The sequence below is a fragment of the Oenanthe melanoleuca genome, chromosome 2, assembly GCF_029582105.1.
Source record: "Oenanthe melanoleuca isolate GR-GAL-2019-014 chromosome 2, OMel1.0, whole genome shotgun sequence".
Classification (NCBI taxonomy): domain Eukaryota; kingdom Metazoa; phylum Chordata; class Aves; order Passeriformes; family Muscicapidae; genus Oenanthe; species Oenanthe melanoleuca.
The window spans coordinates 108,502,644-108,520,265 of record NC_079335.1 but is presented as its reverse complement, the minus strand read 5'-3'; the positions used below and the strand labels follow the sequence as shown (position 1 = coordinate 108,520,265).

General features: G+C 41.3%; 1 protein-coding gene across 1 annotated transcript in view; it reads left to right on the top strand.

Moving 5' to 3' along the window:
- The first annotated feature begins 217 nt into the window (after positions 1-217).
- STT3B (STT3 oligosaccharyltransferase complex catalytic subunit B) overlaps positions 218-17,622 on the top strand; it is a 51,018-nt gene continuing 33,613 nt past the window's right edge. The window contains exon 1 of the mRNA XM_056483149.1: positions 218-688. Coding sequence (XP_056339124.1) covers positions 456-688 — 233 coding nt within the window. The 5' untranslated portion in view covers positions 218-455. The remainder of the gene's footprint in view (positions 689-17,622) is intronic.

Sequence of the window (17,622 nt, the reverse complement as noted above, 5' to 3'; positions counted from 1 at the left end):
GACGAAGGGATAGGCGATCCGCCCCTTTCCCTCCCGCCTAGATTCCGTCCGCAGCCCCTCCTGGCAGAGCCCCTCACCCCACCGCGGCGCTGCCGCTCGGAGCCGCGCGGGCTCCCCGGGCCGGCTCGAGCCCCGCCCTCCGGCTCCTTGGCCCGGCCCCGTTCCTGCCGATGGCCCCGCCCCCCGGGCCCGCGCGCGCCGCGCCGTGCCCCCCCCGGCCCCGCGGGTCGGTGACGGCGGCGGCGGGAGGAGGAGGCGGCGGCAGAGCCCGGGTGCGCCAGGAGGCGGCGGGGAGTCAGCGAGGAGCGCCGGGCAAGAACGGGCGGGCTCCGCCCCGCCCCTCGCCGAGCCCCCCGCCCCCTGCCCTTCCTCCCTCCTCTCCTCCCCTCCTCCGCCTCCTCCTCCCCGCACGCGCCGGGCGGAGGGAGAGGCTGCGAGGGAGCCCCGGGTACAACATGGCGGAGCACTCGGCCCCCGACCACAAGCACAGACCCGCCGCCAACTCCGCGGCGCCGCTCCACAGCCGCGCCGGGGCGGGCGGCGGCCTGTCGGGGGGCCTGTCGCAGCCGGCGGGCTGGCAGTCCCTGCTCTCCTTCACCATCCTCTTCCTGGCCTGGCTGGCTGGATTCAGCTCCCGGCTCTTCGCCGTCATCCGCTTCGAGAGCATCATCCACGAGTTCGACCCCTGGTCAGTCGCCGGCGCCGCCGGGCGGGACGGGGAGGCGGGAAAGCGCGGCGCGGCGCGGCGGGGGAGAGCCGCGCGTTCCCTCCGCCGTGGCCGCGGGGACGGCGGGAGGGCCCCGCAGCCCGCCCCCCGCTCCGCCACCAAGTTGCGCCCCTGCCTGCTCCCCGGAGTGAGCCGGCAGCGGCCGCCCCGGGAGCGAGGAGGGAGGCGAGGAGAGAGAGATGGAGGCGGCGCGGACGGGACACGCTGTGGCAGGTCGGAGGTAGCGTGAGGGGTCGCCACCGCGGCGCGGGAGAAGGGAAGCGCCGGGAGCGAGCGGCGGTGCCGGGTGCTGGGGTGTCCCCTGCGGCGGAGACCTCGGGAACGGGGCGGCGGCAGCTCCCCCGCATCCCTTGGAGTTGCGGCAGGACTCTGCGAGGGGCACGGGGAAAGAAAGTTGTGGCGCTGGCGGGGTATCGGGAGTCGGGCAGGAGTCAGGGGCTGGTAGCGAAACAGTTGCGCCAGGCGTGACCCGCGCCCCGGTGCCGGTCCCGTGTGCGCGGTGCGCTTCCCGAAGTGGTCTTTACTAGAGTCCTTGTCGGCCGGGGAGGGAGCCGAGCGAGGAATGCACTGCAGGAAGTAATCTTCATAAAAGTGACTTGAGGGATTACGGCGAAATGGGTGACATTGATTTACTGCCAGGTGTTTCGAAGCTGCGTTTCTGAGCCCAAGGACTTTTGCTGTTTCCCACACATCTTGATTTTTCCAAAGATTGCTTTCCCTCCTCTAGAAGCCGTCTGTTGTTTTTCCCTCTTGGAGGGGACCGAAACCATTTTATGCATGAGATCAAGAAATGCTGCACTCGTTCTTTGCAGCAAGGCGAAGTGAAAGATGACAAGACTTGTGGGGCAGGGTTGTTGTAAAGCAAAAACGTGATGATGAATTTTTATACTGCTGGTTACTTCATCCTGGGAATCCGTAGGGTTTTTAGAACTTTTAAGTCGGGTAAGTGGCAGATGACTTTAGAATAGTGAATTGTCTGATTTTAATTTAAAATTTTATGTTTTGAGTCTCACTGTTAATTGCACGAAGGAAGGAGATGCTTCGTTTTGAAGTGCCCGCTAGATATTCTGTGTTAAATTTCATCTAAAATTGTTGCTGGAATTGCATTCTCTGCAAAGCATACACTCCACTTTGATACTTTCAAAAGCACAACTTCCTCTTTTCTAGTTGGCTTTTCCCCCCCTCACTTCTCTCCCCCCCCACCTGCAAATGTAATCCATTCACAAATCATGGCTCAGAATAGTAGATAGAGAACAAGGAATTGCTTTATTTTTAAATGCTGTGTGAAGTAATAAACCTTTGTGATGTGAAAGCCAAGTATCTCAAAATATCTTCAAAATGTCGAGTAGTTGTCCATGATTTAAGTGTTTTTTCTGCAAACACAAATGAATGGAAGAAGTGCGAACTTCCAATTAATAAAGTTAAGAATGAGGGGGAGCATAGTTTAAACACATCTACAGTGAGGCTATGAACCTGAGGTTGTATCCTGTGGAGGAGTTCTCTTCTAATCTAAATTTAAGCATAAAGGCTTTCCATTCTCTTATGGAGGAAATTTTTAAGCATGCAACTTGCATTTTTGTGCAAATTTTACCTGATTTTTATAATCAACACTCATCCTTGTTGGATAAACGAAAATTTTACAGTGCTGAATTGCGTAACTTGTTACTAAGCCCTGAAGGACACTAAAATGGTGCTATGGGAGTTAAGTTCATAGCAATGATCTAGCTGTAAAGATAAACTCCTGTTTAAAGCAATGTGTAAATTGATGCAAAGTCATCTTCCTGAGTACACAAACAGAAGGCATTGCTGCCTGAGCTGCTGGATGTACCCTTGTTAATTAGGGAATAGATGAAGTTGACAAAACTCATTGATTTTAATGCAGGTTTGTGAGAAGCAGTTGAAATGTCAAGAATCATGCCAGTGTCGTGTTGCTGCATGCCAGAAATGGTAGAGGCAAATGCACTTAAGTTAATTAGTAGGAAAGAGAACCTAAAATGGTAGAAACTGAGTGAAAACAAAGGGCATTCTCTGTTGCAGCAGCAAAATTGTTGGAAAGTAAAAAATTATTTTGCTCTCTTAAACAGTGTGGAGTAGCTAGGTAGGAATGCTTTTTCATAGTTGCAAGGGTCTTACAAGTCTGTATGTAATATGGGAAATGAGCGTATGAAAAGACTAGTAGCAGTGCTCTCTTTCAAATTTTTTAACCATTTCTTTAGCAGCTTCTCCAGGCAAACTTGATTTTTTTTTTTTTTTTCAGGATAGTTGCTGTAGACTTTGCTGTGGAACAGTTTGATATTTTTCTCAATTCTTTTGGATATCTCGCAATGTGTTGTCAAGTCAGTCACCTATTCTCTAGTATTTGTTTTGTGCTCCAGAAAGGAAACTGAGGTATATCTGATGAAATGAGAAGCATTAGGCAAATCGTTTATTCTTTTGAATGGAAAAATATTGTTCTCTCTAAGGTGTAGAAAGCTTTCCCATTTACTTAGAAATTCAGTTTCCTGGTATGGGCATATGAAACCATCAAGAATGGGAAGAAAGACAGAATTACCTTGGGTTTTATACATATTAATTGAATCAAATACCACTCCGTTTTTTGTTTGTTTTTTTTTTTTTTTTTTCCCTAACATCCCTTTCGAGCTGCTTTTCTGACAGTAAAATTAGGTTTTAATTTGGGATAGAAGGGAGATTTGCTGCCTTTGTGAAATCAGCCACTAAGACTCACTTGTGTTGGCATTTCTTCCAGAAGTGACCCAAATGTAGTACGATAGGCCAAGGCAGTGAGAGAGGACGGTGTTTGGTTTTTGATCTCCACTGAAATACAATGCGTGTGCAAGGTAAAACCAAACTGGTATTTTGAGGTCACCATGCTGTCGCTTAAGGACTTGTGACCTGTACATTATGACTAGGTTTACTTGGGGTGTTTTTCACACTGACTACATACTTTGTGCGGTATTTTCACTTTTTGATTTATTTCTCATGTCATGTTTACTCTCCATAGTTGAGCTGGTCTAGAAACTGAGAAATGTGTGTACTTCTTGGCAGCTTCTAGGTCAGGTGAGCTGATACATGAAGTCAGGCAGCACTGACATTAAGATGTGCCATTGACAGGCTTCCAGCATTTAATTCCAGGATTTCATTCTAAGGCCAAGAACTTGAAACATGGATAGTGATGGTGGTACATTGGAAAGGACAGATTTCATGTCTGAAATTAGGTTCTTGTGTTGGCTGGTTTGGCAGCTGGGTTGACCAACAGCTTAATTTTGGTGCTGTGTACACAAAAGTGCAGAGTGAAAGCTGCACATGAAAGGACAGCAGCAGATTTAGCTCAGTTGTTGAGTGAGAGCATTCTTACTGTCAGATGTTCCCTTAAATGCCAACCTGGCTGCAGAACCAAGGCAACCAAAATCATGCAGCCCTTGAGCAGGGGCTACTTTCTATGCACTTTCTAAAGTAAAGCTCCAGAATGTCCTTATGCTATTTCTTTTGGCTGCTTGCATCATATATATGTGTGTGTATATATGTATAAAAAATAATCTGTATGTGTGCATATGTATACATATAAGATAGATATATCTATGTGTGGTGTATGTAGATAGATATATATATATATCTAGCAAGACTGTTGCATTCTAATACTGCTACCAAGTGAAATGATAACTTTTGGTACATCAGTAGTCTTCAGAGAGTGCTGTCAAAATAGTGCATTCATTCTGTTTGTACAGTTCTTGCCATTAAGTCACATGTGTGAGAACTGTATCTGGATCATTAATCATATCCCATGACATGAGATCAAACTTCTCTTTCCCCCGAGAATTTTAACATCTTGCTAAAATATACTAATACCAGTTACCTTAGTGAAAGCTTGCTTAGGCTGGAATACCAAAGCTCATATGTGTGAGCATGAGACCTTCTCTGTACCAGTTTGCACGTGCAGGATGGTGCACTGGTGCAGGCTTTGTCAGTTCCATTTGTCTACCTTCTCCTGTGGGAAAGTTGTCTTCTGCACCCCTGCCAGCTCTAGAGAGCACTACCACAATCTCACATACATTTTTGGCTCTTCCAAATCAGCAGCACTGATCGCTCAAGCCACCAGCTTTTCACCTGCCGTTAGGGATGACTGTTGTTTATTGTACCTTGCTCTGAGGTGACATAGTTGTTCTGGTAGCAAATATGGCATATAGATAGAGAAGCAATCCACTTTTTCTGCACAGATACTATAATCTGGTGTTAGTGGGGTTTTGTGAATGGGGATGAACTGGTGAAAATAAACCTATGGTCGGTGTCATTGCTCGAGTTTCAGAGACAGGCAGGTTAAAGGAAATTGAGAATTTTATCTCTGGCACCATCAAATATACCACTTTTGCTATGTTCAAATCATGTTTGCCAGATGGATCCTTGAGCTGTTGTAAACTTTCATGAATGAAAACAAAATTTAACATCTATAAATATGACATGAAACTTCCTTAAAATTCGAAGTGTGACTGAAGTGAACCTAAAAATGGTGTATGGAATTGATTGATCACTGGTGGTTATGAGTTTGTGTTGAGTTACCTGGTCTGATAGTTGACTTCAGGAGTAGTTCTCTGTTGCCTACTGTGCAGTCCTGTTTTTTTTCTTCTTGCTTGCTATAAAGCAGTCATAGCAAATTCAGTGGAGTAAATTGTTAAAATAGTATAACATTTTTGTTTCCTGAGCTGGTTTGCCACCAGTTTTTATATTACAGTTTATTATTTTTGAGGAAGGATCTGAGCATCAGGAGGGAATGTTAATAGTGACTGGTGTTAGAGGATAAACTGGAATTCAGTGACAGAGGGAAGGTTATACAAATAAAACCAGAGCATGTTAAGACGCTGGAGCAGCAGGTGATGAAAGAAGAAGTGAACAAGAGTATGTTAAGCTGGTGTTCATAAGGAGAGGAGAAAAATCTTGCAAAGAGGATAGTGTCAATAATATCAATAACCAGTGCCCACCCAGGTGATTGATCTGGCCACTGCTTCCCTGCTAGTGCCTCTTGCTGGGAAAATAGACAGCAGATTGTGTACTAAATGTGTTCTTGAGTGTTAACAGCCACTTTGGTCTCCAAACTGATCTGTCTTTCTGGAGCCTTTCAACCCATCCCACAGTCCTGTTCAAGTGAAGTACATAAATGTGGATCTGTTTAGGAAACATTTCTCACAGACTTTAGGGTTTTTTCCCAAAACAATTCCTTTTGTTTATAATCTCAGACAACTTCCAGACGTCAGGAAGGAATTTGATTCCAATTCAGTTTGAATATAATCACTTTGAATAAATTTTGAGATGTTGGAAATTTCATGAGATTCACATTAAAAACATACTACATCGATTCTGTGAAGTGAGAAGTACTCTATTTCTATTTTATTGAAATATGTTTTTTAAGATTACATTTACTGTTAACATTTGAATGGTTTCTTATACTCTAGTAATAATAATAATAATAATAATAATTTTGACAGAATTTCAGGTAACTCAAACTTGTTTCTGCCATTTTATTATAGTAGAAAAAATATTCTAGCATGAAGTCCAGATCTGCTTCAGTGGGGCCTGTGTGTTCGTGAAAGGAAAGGTTAGAGATTTTATGTGAGAATAGTCTTCCAAGCTTCATCACCACACCACCACCTATCCCTTAATAAGGAGGATCCAAATCAGGCATCTTTTATTATCATTTCTGTTACAGTATGACATGGTTTGAGAAACTGTTAGCACAGGTTAGCCTGGCTTTTGGGATTTCTCACTTGTAAGGTACTGTTGACCTACTTGGAGGGGGCTGTATTGAAGCCAAGTAAATTTTTCTGTACGGTTGATATAGTGGTAACAGATCAAGATGATGTGCACTTGACTGCACTGGACTTCTCTACTGCTTGTGAAATTGCAAATATAGGTAAATATTAGAAATGTAATGGAAAGAGGATAATTTGGATAAGGAACATTGGACAGAGTTGAAGGCATAGCAGAAACTGCTTTGTGAGTGGGGAGACCTCAGGCTAGATTTGTTCAGTTGGAGTGATGCAGCCGAAAAGCAGTTCACTGTGTGGCCTCATAAAATAGCAGTCATGCAAGAATCAAATCCCTGCTCTGCATTACTATTGTCTTCTGCCATCTCTACTTAGCACACAGTGCTTTTTCCTCACTTGCACTACTTGTAATTGGGGTGAACACCTCATCAGATTTCATGTGGGTGGAGTGATGGGGTTGTGCATGATAGGTAGGAGGGGCGGGTTCGTAAAACACGTGCAGAGTATGGTTGAGTTCAGAGACTCCCTACAGACTTCTTTTGGAAAACACATGAGGTGAGATAGAGTGCTTGCAAAGTGTTGACCCTTTTATTGATTTATGGGTAGCAGAATGAAACATGAAAAGGAAAACATATCCAAATGTTTTATGTAGGCTGGGTCAACTGAACCATCAAGTTTAGTTTTTAATGCCATGATTTTTTTTTAATAGTCTTCAGCAAACACTTACAAACACTTGACTAACTAGAGCAAATGCTACGATTAAAATCCTTGAATGGACTTCTTTTTTGGCAGATATCCTATTATTTGAACAGCTTAATATGTTCAGTTTTTAAAACAGAAATTTGATTTGATTGCATAGGGGTAGAGTGGTTTATAAAGGTTAGCTTTTGCTTCCTATCAGAACTCTCTCTAATAGTCTCTAGTTTTGGCAGCCTGTAATCCTAATACTCGTGTTTTTGAATCTGTCTCATGTTGAACTGGTGGGGGAAGGGGAGAATAAAAATTTTGGCCAGTATAGTTAGCAAGAAGATTCAAAATCCTGTAGGAACTAATAGGTTTTAAATGGATTGAGGGTACACTAAGTTTAGGGATCTGTCTTTGCTGTTCCACAAGAATCTCCTCTAATTTAGTCAGGTTATTTTCCATTTAATTTCTTACTGTGCATGTGTTGTGGGTTTTCCTCCTGAATTTTTGAAAATTCCATTCTTGCAAGCCCTTTGAGGTACATTTGTACTGACATTTAGGGCTACTCCTGAGGGCTTCTTTTGACTTAGGAAAGCCATTAAAGCTGCTAGTTTTGGGGCCTGTGGAGCCTGCACCCTGTAGCAGGATGTGTGACAATGTTTTTATTAACTGCTCTTGCATCACATATCTAACATCTTCAGAGGAATATTTTTTTCTTCTTTTCAACTACATCATGTTTCTGACTGTCCAGCAAGGCTGCTATGCTGGTTAGCAGGTAACTTGAAATACTAAAGTTGTAGGCACATGGTAATTAAAACTCATATGTTCAGCTTCTGTCTGTGGTAACCATCCTCCATGGATAACTCTTTAACAGGTGTATTTTCAAGCATGAAATGTATAATCTATGATACTGGGAGATGTGGCACTACACAGCACAGATGTTGAGAGGAAATTTAAAGCTAAAAATAAAGTGCTTGGAGAACAAAGTGAACTTAGGACATGTATTGCTGTAACCTTTTTATAGTATGTCTAGCACATGGACTTTGTTTCCAGCCCCATAGCTGAGCAAAGTTTGTGGTCTTCATCTGAGCTGTTCTTGGGAATCAAACTGAGGTGTTTTTAATGTGGGTATCTGCTAGGTCTGGGCTGGAGAGGTACCGTGAAATTGACCCTAATGCTGCACCACACCTTACATAAGTTGAAGCAGCCTGGGGAATGAATTTAAGGATATAGATATGAACAAAATAGATCAGCTTCCGTATTTCCCAACTTACTGCTGCTTGTCCAGGGTAAAAGCTCCTTTGGCATTTTAGAGAATTAAATACTTGCTATACTTCAAAAGTTCTTGCTGTTATGTGGGGCAATATTCCTGTGCTTTAGAAAAAGAAATGGTCTTTTTTAAACATGGAGTAATTTAGTATTTGTACATGAGCACTTCAAGAGCAGGAAACAGTTTTTAAAATACCTGTCTGCTATGGGGGACCCAAGTCAAATATTACTTTTTCAGAGCCCATCCAACTTAAGTAACTGTAAATGATAATTTCTTCCGGGTGTTACAATGCTTATCATATTCTGTGACAGTCAATTTATGTGGGTTATGTTCATTTGTTAGGTAAAAGAGCATATTCAAGTTCTCTTCAGTGATAATCCATGAGGAATTGCAAAACACCTTTTCAAAACTTCCCTCACTTAAACAAACAAATTCCTTGGGAAACTACATTGCACTGGAAGATGTGTGTTTGGCTTGATTATTGATTTTTGGTAGTGTTCTTAGTGGGATAGCTATTTTCCTCTAGACTGTTTTACACAGTATTATTTACATTTATTCAAAATAGTGGCTCAGTGTATGGATGGGCACGCTATATCCTATTGATTTAATATGGATTTTGCAGAAGGGAGAAATAACATGTAATTATGTAATTTTAAACTGTTCTAGCACATGTGACTGGGCAGCCTACATTTTTTGAGTTCTTGGCTTTATTTTTTTCAGTCTCTGTATTCTCTTTTTGCAATTATGCTATAAATGATAGCAAAATTCTTTGAATTCAAGAAGTGTGATTTTATTTATTTTTATTCCTATCTTCAAAATAGATTGATATGTTAATAAAGGCTAGGCATGGAAGTTACTTCTTTGAGGATGCAGCTGATTGAGAGGAACACATTTAATAGAATATGTGTGTGCTATAATCAAAGGCTTTGAAACTAAAGTGATGCAGAGGCAAAACATAACAAAACAAGCTTTCCTGTCCTGAGTACTTTTTTATGTTTATCAGCTTTACATTTTTATACATATATATATATATATAGTCTATTGCATATGTTGAATGTGCTAACTCCTTATTCTAAACTTAGCCCAAACAGCATTTGGAAGTTCAGTTAAATAACTTAGAATTTCATAAATAATTTTAAAACATCTTGAAAAAGTGCTTTCATCTTCATGTGTGGGTATTAAAGGTCTTTAAGGCATCTTTAATTCTTTCTTTGGCGATAAGTAAAGTGCCCTAAAGTTGCAACTCTTCTAATTTAGAAAGTCAGCAAAACAAAATTGGAGCTTTGGCTTTGTATTGGTGGTTACAATGACAGTAAATGGATGTCTCTTCATCTCACTATTGTAGAATGAAAGTCATGAAAGCCAAGGCAGTGTTTGGTGTTTCCAAGAAGCTGTGTGATGGTACTGTGTTTTGACTGTTTTGTCTTACTCAGGTGACTAGAATGATTCATCTATTGTCAGATGTCTGAAGTTACATTTGAAAAGCTATTGCATGTGTCTTACAATTAATTTTACTCTGTAACAGTTTTAATCTCTCATTCGCTAACTAGAAAATGGATCTTGACACTGGAGAGACTAGCTTAAACATTAGCAACAGTATCTTAATTTGTGATGTCTCAGGTCAGCTAGTAATGACAAGTGTAATTATTCTCCTATGGCTAAATGGGAGCCGAGGAATTTGTAGTGATTTAATTTTGTATTCCACCTTTACTTCACCACCATTAGCCCCACCCTCCCACAGTAAAGCCTAGTTTTTGCTAGACACAAGCTTGGATAATATGTTTTGTATGAAATATATCATGCTTGTAATTGGTCCATCACTGAATTTTATTTTCTGGCTTTTGCTTTTGTAAGTCAGCCTCAGGGTTTTTTTTTTTTTTTTTTTTTATGCTGCCATTGCACTCTGGTTTCAACAAAACATTCTTAGCTATGTGCATCCTGGTTTTGCTTTGTGAGAGCATGTTCCACACGGTGCCATCTGCTGTCTTCTTTCAGGGCTACCTTCAAGAAGAAAAAGCCACAGAACAGCACATTTGTGGAGAGAGAGTTGAAAGGGCATATGGTCTGGTGGGGATTGAAGTATGAAAGGTCCTGGAACAGACCAGCTTAATTCACATTTGAGGAGCAAGGAGAGAGAAGATTTAGGATTATGTGACCTAAGAACTGTCCCTTGGGAGCTTACACCAGGTCATTCCCAACAACTCTCACATACCCCTGCAGTACATGACTTTTCAACCCTACCTAAATTGAAACTGAACCTCTTGCTTTAGCATCCTCCTTTCCCCATTTTCATGGGCAATCACTCATTCATTTTATGTCAGTGGGGCAGCAGCAAAAGAATGTGCTTTGATTTAATAAAATGGCTTTAGAAATGAAACCCATCCTTTTACTGTTCTAAGACAGAGGGGCTATAGCTAACAAACTGTATATACCAGTGTAGCTGGCTGGTCAAAGAGGTGGTTTGCTTTTGAAGGGGCATGTTCCTGAACATAGTATAGAGGAGGCAGTGGTGAATGTAGTCTGAGTATTTTTGTAATAACATTTGTGACAGCTTCAAAGCATATGTGTGTAATAGCAAGCCTAGCTCATCATAACAGTGTTCCCCCACCTTCACATTTTAAGGTCATTTCTAAGCAATCATGAGATTTTACTAAAATTACAGAGGAGCACAGTGAAATAGCTCAATATCTACAGTAGAGGAAGACTGAGCAATACTAGAAGTTCTATCACGTAATGAGAAAATAAACTCGTAACTTCAATTTCAGATTGTACATGGCAGGAATTTAATATTAATTATAAATACTGTCTTAAATGCTGAGCACTGCAGTCATCACAGTACACTTCATCTTTAGCAATTCTGTGAGAATACCTAAAAAGCAAATAACATTTTGTTATTACCCTTATGCTTCCTGTGCACAGTCTTTGAAGAAACACTGGTAACCATTAAGGACAGTTTACAGGTTACATTAAATTCAAGGAAAACTTAGGGTTTCTTTTTAATTTAGACTGACTTGAAATGTTATGAAAGATATAAAATAGAAGTAGTTGATAACTCATTTTAAATTCTGCGTGCTATACTTATTTGAGACTAAATCAGACACTCAAAGTATCTGAATGCAAAATAGAAAGATAAACTCCACTCAGTGTATTATGAGAGAGGATGAAGGCCACTTTCAGTTTTCAGCTACTTTCTTGGTCTTTGTTTATTTTATTGTTGACATCCTATTCCTACATTAATTTGCTCCAGTGTGAAAATATACAGTAGGTTGCAAACAGCTGGAACTCTTTTTGCCCTTAGCTAGGGGCCATCACCCCTTCTGTTGGACTGTATTAATAGAGCATCTGGATACTTTTAATCTGCTTCAGAATAAAATCAGTTAAAATAGTTGAGGTCATAGAATTATTTAGGTTGAAAAAGACCTCTTAGAGCAATGAGTCTGATAACCCAGCAGTAGCACGTCCAACCTCTTTTGGACACTTCAAGGGTTAGTGAGTCAACCACGTCCTGGGTAGCCTCTTCCAATGCTTAACAACCCTTTCAGTGAAGAATTTTTTCCAAATACCTATCTAAATCTCTCTGGTGCAACTTGACATTTCTTCTTGTCATCTTACTTGTTACATGGAAGAAGAGGCTGACCCCCACCTGGCTGCAACCTCTTTTCAGGTGTTTGCAGAGAGTGATGAGGTTCCCCATAAGCCTTTTTTTTCTCCAGGCTGAACAAACCCAGCTCTTTCAGCTGCTCCTCATTGTGCTCCAGGCCCTTCACCAGCTTCACTGCCCTTCTCTGGACTCGCTCCAGCACTTCAGTGTTCTTTTTTGTCCCAAAACTGAATACAGGATTTGAGGTGTGGCCTCACCAGTGCTGAGCACAGGGGAACAAGCCCTGGTCCTGATGGCCACACTATTTCTGATACAGGCCAGGATGCCATGGGTCTTCTTGGCCACCTGGGCACACACTGGCTCATGTTCAGTTGCTGTTAAACCAGGTCCTTTTCCACCATTCAGCTTTCTGCCACTCTTTCCCGAGCCTGCAGTGTTCAGCGAAGTTGTTGTGATCCAGGCACAGGACACAGCACTTCACCTTGTTGAACGTCTTGTAACTGGCCTTGGCCCATCATTCCAGCCTGTCCAGATCTCTCTGCAGAGCCTTCCTGCCCTGCAGCAGATCAACACTCCTACCCAACATCTGCAGACTGACTGAGGGTGCACCCGATCTCTCATCCAGATAACTGATAAAGAAATTAAACTGGCCTGGCCCCGCCCCAACATTGATCCCTGTGGAACACTACTTGTGACCAGCTGCCATCTGGATGTAGCTCCATTCACCATCACTCTTTGGGCTTGGCCATCCAGGCAGTTGTTTCCCCAGCAAAGAGTGCACCTGTCCAAGCCATGGGCAGCCCAGTTTCTCCAGAATGATATGGAAATGTTGTCAAAGCCTAGATAAGCAACATTCACAGTCTTCCCTCATCCACTAAGTGTGTCATGTTGTCATGGGAGGAGATCAGGTTGGTCAAGAGGTACCTGCCCCTCTTAAACCATCCTGACTGGGCCTGATGCCCTGGTTGTCCTGTATGTGCTGTGTGATTGTGCTCAAGATGATCTGCTCCATAACCTTCCTTGGCACCAAGGTGAGGTTGACAGGCCTGGAGTTACCTGGATCCTCCTTCACATCCTTCTTGTAGGTGGGCATCACATTTGCTGGCTTCCGTCTACTGGGATCTCTGGTTAGTCAGGACTGCTGGGAAATGATTGAAAATGGCTTCGTGAGCACTTCTGACCATTTCTCCTTGGAGCGTGGGAGCTTCATTCTGCTGCTCATCCCAGTGTTCCAGCTCAGGGAGCTGGGTACTCAAACAACAACTGGTCTTACTGTAAAAGACAAGCAATGAAATGTTAGGTACTCCATCCTTTGTCACTGTTTCCTTCCACATCCAGGAAAGCATGGAGGTCCTCCTTTGCCCTGTTTTTGTTGCTGATGTATTTATAGAAGCATTTTTTTGTTGTCTTTTACAGTGTCTTTAGAGTGGTTTGCTTTTTTGCTGTGATTCAAGCTAATTTATCCCATTTGCGGACAGAAGCAGATTAGGAGTGCTTCTGCTAGTCCTTTTAGCTAGAAAAGGTTAGTTGAAGGATAACTGCCACAGTTAAATTTGAATGTGTAATTTAGTACCAGGCATCCTAGAGTTGGGAATACTTTTTTTTACCCTTAATGTCTTTGTACTTTGGGCTTTATTCATGTGTTTTACTTTTCAGATTTGTTTGTAGGGCATAATTAGATCTGTCTCTAGGTTCCTGTAAACCCTATGTGTATTGTTTGGTTTGTTCTGCGGGTGGTTCTATCTATATACAAATATACCCACAGGTGAAAATTGTCTGATCGATTCTGCAGTCGTTAGGAATGCAATGTTTGTGTCTATTTATGTCAGCTTACTGAAGAGTTAGGCAGAATTTGAGCAGACATATTTAAGTTAGATAAAATTAGGTCTTTAACCTTGTGTTATCACAGGACAGAAATTCTTCAAGTTAGACTGTGTTCTGTTCTGATGACCCTTTGTATTATCCACTCTGGAACAATTTTTATTTTCTAAGCAGTTATTGTATTAAAAAGCAGTAAGTTGATTTGGCAATGGATGAAGTTCAACAGGTGCACTATGAGAGATCCAGATTCTTGGACTAAACATGACCTACCTACAGAGACACCAATGGAAAGCAAGTATAGTCAGAGAATTCAGGGAAGGGAGACTGACCTACATGCAGGAGGAAGAATAGCAGATACATTAAGAAATGTATTAAGAGCAAATATGTAAGGATTTTTGGATTAAAAGCTACCTTATATTAACTTGCTAAACTGACTTAGATGTGCAGCCACAACACTGTAGATACTTTTAGTTCCTGTGAGCTAAAGAACCTTATGTTGCCGTAATTTGCACAGAGTGGTTTGATATCTAATATCTGATTCTCGCTGGATTTACCCTTTGTTGTGTTATGAAGAAGTTAAAGTAACTGACTCTTGACTATTGAGGGTTGTGCAAAATAATTTCTGCTGAAGCTCTTCTATGGTGCTATAACTGTTCTGCTAGAAATAAGATTGTCACTGCTTAAATATCATCTATGGTGTGAGGGATCTGGAGCCTTTCTAAGGATCCCCTTTGCTTTTTACCATGTCTTGTATTTTACAGGGTAGATGCAGTCTGCCAGGCCATCTTGCATCCAGACTGATGTCTTAAATTTCACTTAATGGAAAATGAAGTTTGTTCAAATGCATTTTGGATGTAGCTGGTACTTTAGGTGACTTTATTATGTAATAGAGATGAAGGCTGTACCACATACTTCCAAGCAGTTAAAATATAATTAAAATCTCTGCAATGAATAGTAAATTTCCTTTGTTGTATTCTGTATTTCAGACTATTACAAAAGCTAGTATTCACTTCTTCACACATACTTGATCTTGCTACAATATAGCAGATATTTTTGAGGTCAATTTAATAGGGAGTTCACTGTAGATATTTAGGTGCTACAGGTTGCTTTTCTATACTGGGAGATGGTGAAAAAAGTGTCTTGGGAGTGTCTGTCCTCTGTTCCTTGTTACTACTTATGAAGCAGTCATGTTCACCTCAATGATTTTTACTACGAGATTTTCCACAGAAAGGATATTTTGCTCTTAAAATATATTGTTTAGCTAATAGCCTTTTAATTCCTTCCTGCCATGCAGATCTTCATGTATCAGCCTTTGACTTAGAAGACCTTGGACTTAAGCTGTCTCCATGTTAATAACAAGTACAGCACAAAATCTGATCTGGAAAAACACTCTCTTGAATATACTCTTGAATTCTGTGTAAAGCCTTCAGAGTTGCAGCATACAAGGCTTTTTGTGCCGCAGAGTAGCCCAAGAGCACTCAGAAAGAGACAAACATAGCACTATAGGAGTTTTTGAGTTTGTGGTAGTTAATACTGTATTGAGGAGAGAATTGATACCTCTCAAGAGGGTGATGCTGTCAAAAGGTATAGAACCAACATTGTCATCAATTTGGATGTCAGTTGTGTGGTATCTGAGGTAAAGTGTATGTCTGTGAAAAAGAAAATAAGCATTCCATTTTTGCCAGTAAAAATTTTAAATTACTCTGTTTCCATCTTTTCTTTGAAACCTCTTGGGAATTTTTGATTGTCCCTTGAAAAATGTCATCATCACTTTCTTCTTAGGTCTAAAATGTCGTTACATGTTATGAATGGCAGAATTGGCTGGCAAAGTATGCCTTTTAATATTGATAAAACCAGTGCTTTTCATAATAATTTGCCTTGAGATATGGAGTACTTCAAAAGCAAGACAGAGAAAAATAATAAAAAACCTAATAGGCATCAGGGGAAGTGTCTGAAGTTGTAGACAGATATACGCCCACTACGTGGTGATGGGAAGCATGTCGTGGTTTCAGATGGTGGTATATTGTGTGAAAAATACAAATTGTGATCATGGAGTGTTCTCAAAAGCTCACAGTTTTTTAGCAAAAATACTGGAGGTGCCCTGGGTTCTCTGAAGAAGCTGAGTGACTGTATCCTCCTTGTAGAATTTTATATCATTGAACTACTGGCAGCATGCAGATCCTGATTTTAGCACTTGTGAAGCATAACATCTTACTGCAGGCAGGGAAAATTCCATGCCAAGTAGTGGCAGTAGAAAGGCTGTAATCCTTCTTAAACACATTGGGGACATTCTGATATTCTTAATGGTAATTATTAATGGTTATTCTATAAACATTCTGGTATTCTTTGGGATTTCCATTGAGCTTAGTTGAATGTTGGGCCTCAGAAAATGGATGCTCTGCTGATTGTGTCATCTACCCTTTTTCCTGCCTTGGCTTTCTCCTGGTTTACCTTCAGGGATTATTCTAAACATTTTACGAAAGGAGTTTTGTGTCTCAGCTGGATTCCAGGAACAGAAACTTCTTCCTCATTTGACTCAAAATTTCCATCGTTTTTAAGTTAGGTGGCCACATCACTGCAAAACTTCCTGCCATTTTGTTACATCATCATTCTTAATAATCTTAGTATAACAAGGGAGCCCTTTGTCCCATTTTTCTGAGTGGGTGGGTTTGTTCAGAGTTATGAAATCTGAAATCAGAAGCAGGTCCATGACCAACTTTGAACCTGAGGAAACTCAGAAAGGAATACTGCTGTCAATTCTTTTGTCAAAGGCTTGTGATTGACAGCTTGAAGGACGTATGTTTCTCTTTTCAAATGGCCCTACTTGCATCAAAACCTGTACAGATCATCAGAGCCTCTCTAAATGTAGGGTAGCATCGGGAGCCACCACAAATACTTGATATTATCTCAGAATGCTAAAAGAAATTACGTATCCGGATATTTTGATAGAAAAATGCAAAAACAAAACAATCAAAAATCACATATTTAATCCCCTAAAACCACCAGAATTAGGATGATACTAAACTCTACATCAGTCAAAGCTTTTATTTATTTTTTTTTCTGGTGGACTTGTCTTAATAATCATCTTTCAATCAAGTTTAGCAAGAACTGTGCAAACCTGTTCTGTGTCCATTGTGAAAGATGGTAAGGTAGAGTTCATGTGTTCATGACTCCCTGGGTGGTTGTTGTCTGGGGAGGTACAGAGGCTTGAGTGTGCAAAGTGATAACAATTACCACATAAAACCATGGTAGGTGTGTATCCAGAGAAATGTCAAAAAAAACCAAAAATTATTTGTGGTCACATAAGGACTTAAAATATATATCAATGTGCTAATTAGGGACAAATCATCTGGTGTCTGTATTAGACTTAGGACCTAAGAAAGCCGTTCCACTGACATTAATGTAAGTTAAAAAGAAAGGAATGTGAGATTTTTCTGAAATAAAATTGCCTGGTTGTTTGTTCATTTTGCAGAGTCAGTTTTGGCTCAGGTAAACAGAGGACTACCCTCTATCTCATGGGTTCTTAAACATGAGAGAGTTAGAGCTTGGTGTATGTTTTCTGCAGTCTTACTGTGAGGTCTAATGCCTTAGGTTTGGGTTGTGGGGACTAGGAAAGGTTTGCATGTAGGTATTGCTGCACCAAAATTCTAATCTTGATTATTTGAAAATGGGTTAAATGTCCATACATATGCTTACCGAGGTTATGAAGTAACACAGGTAAAAGTCTTCCTGATGAGAAAGACTTCCTTAGTGCTTGGATTCA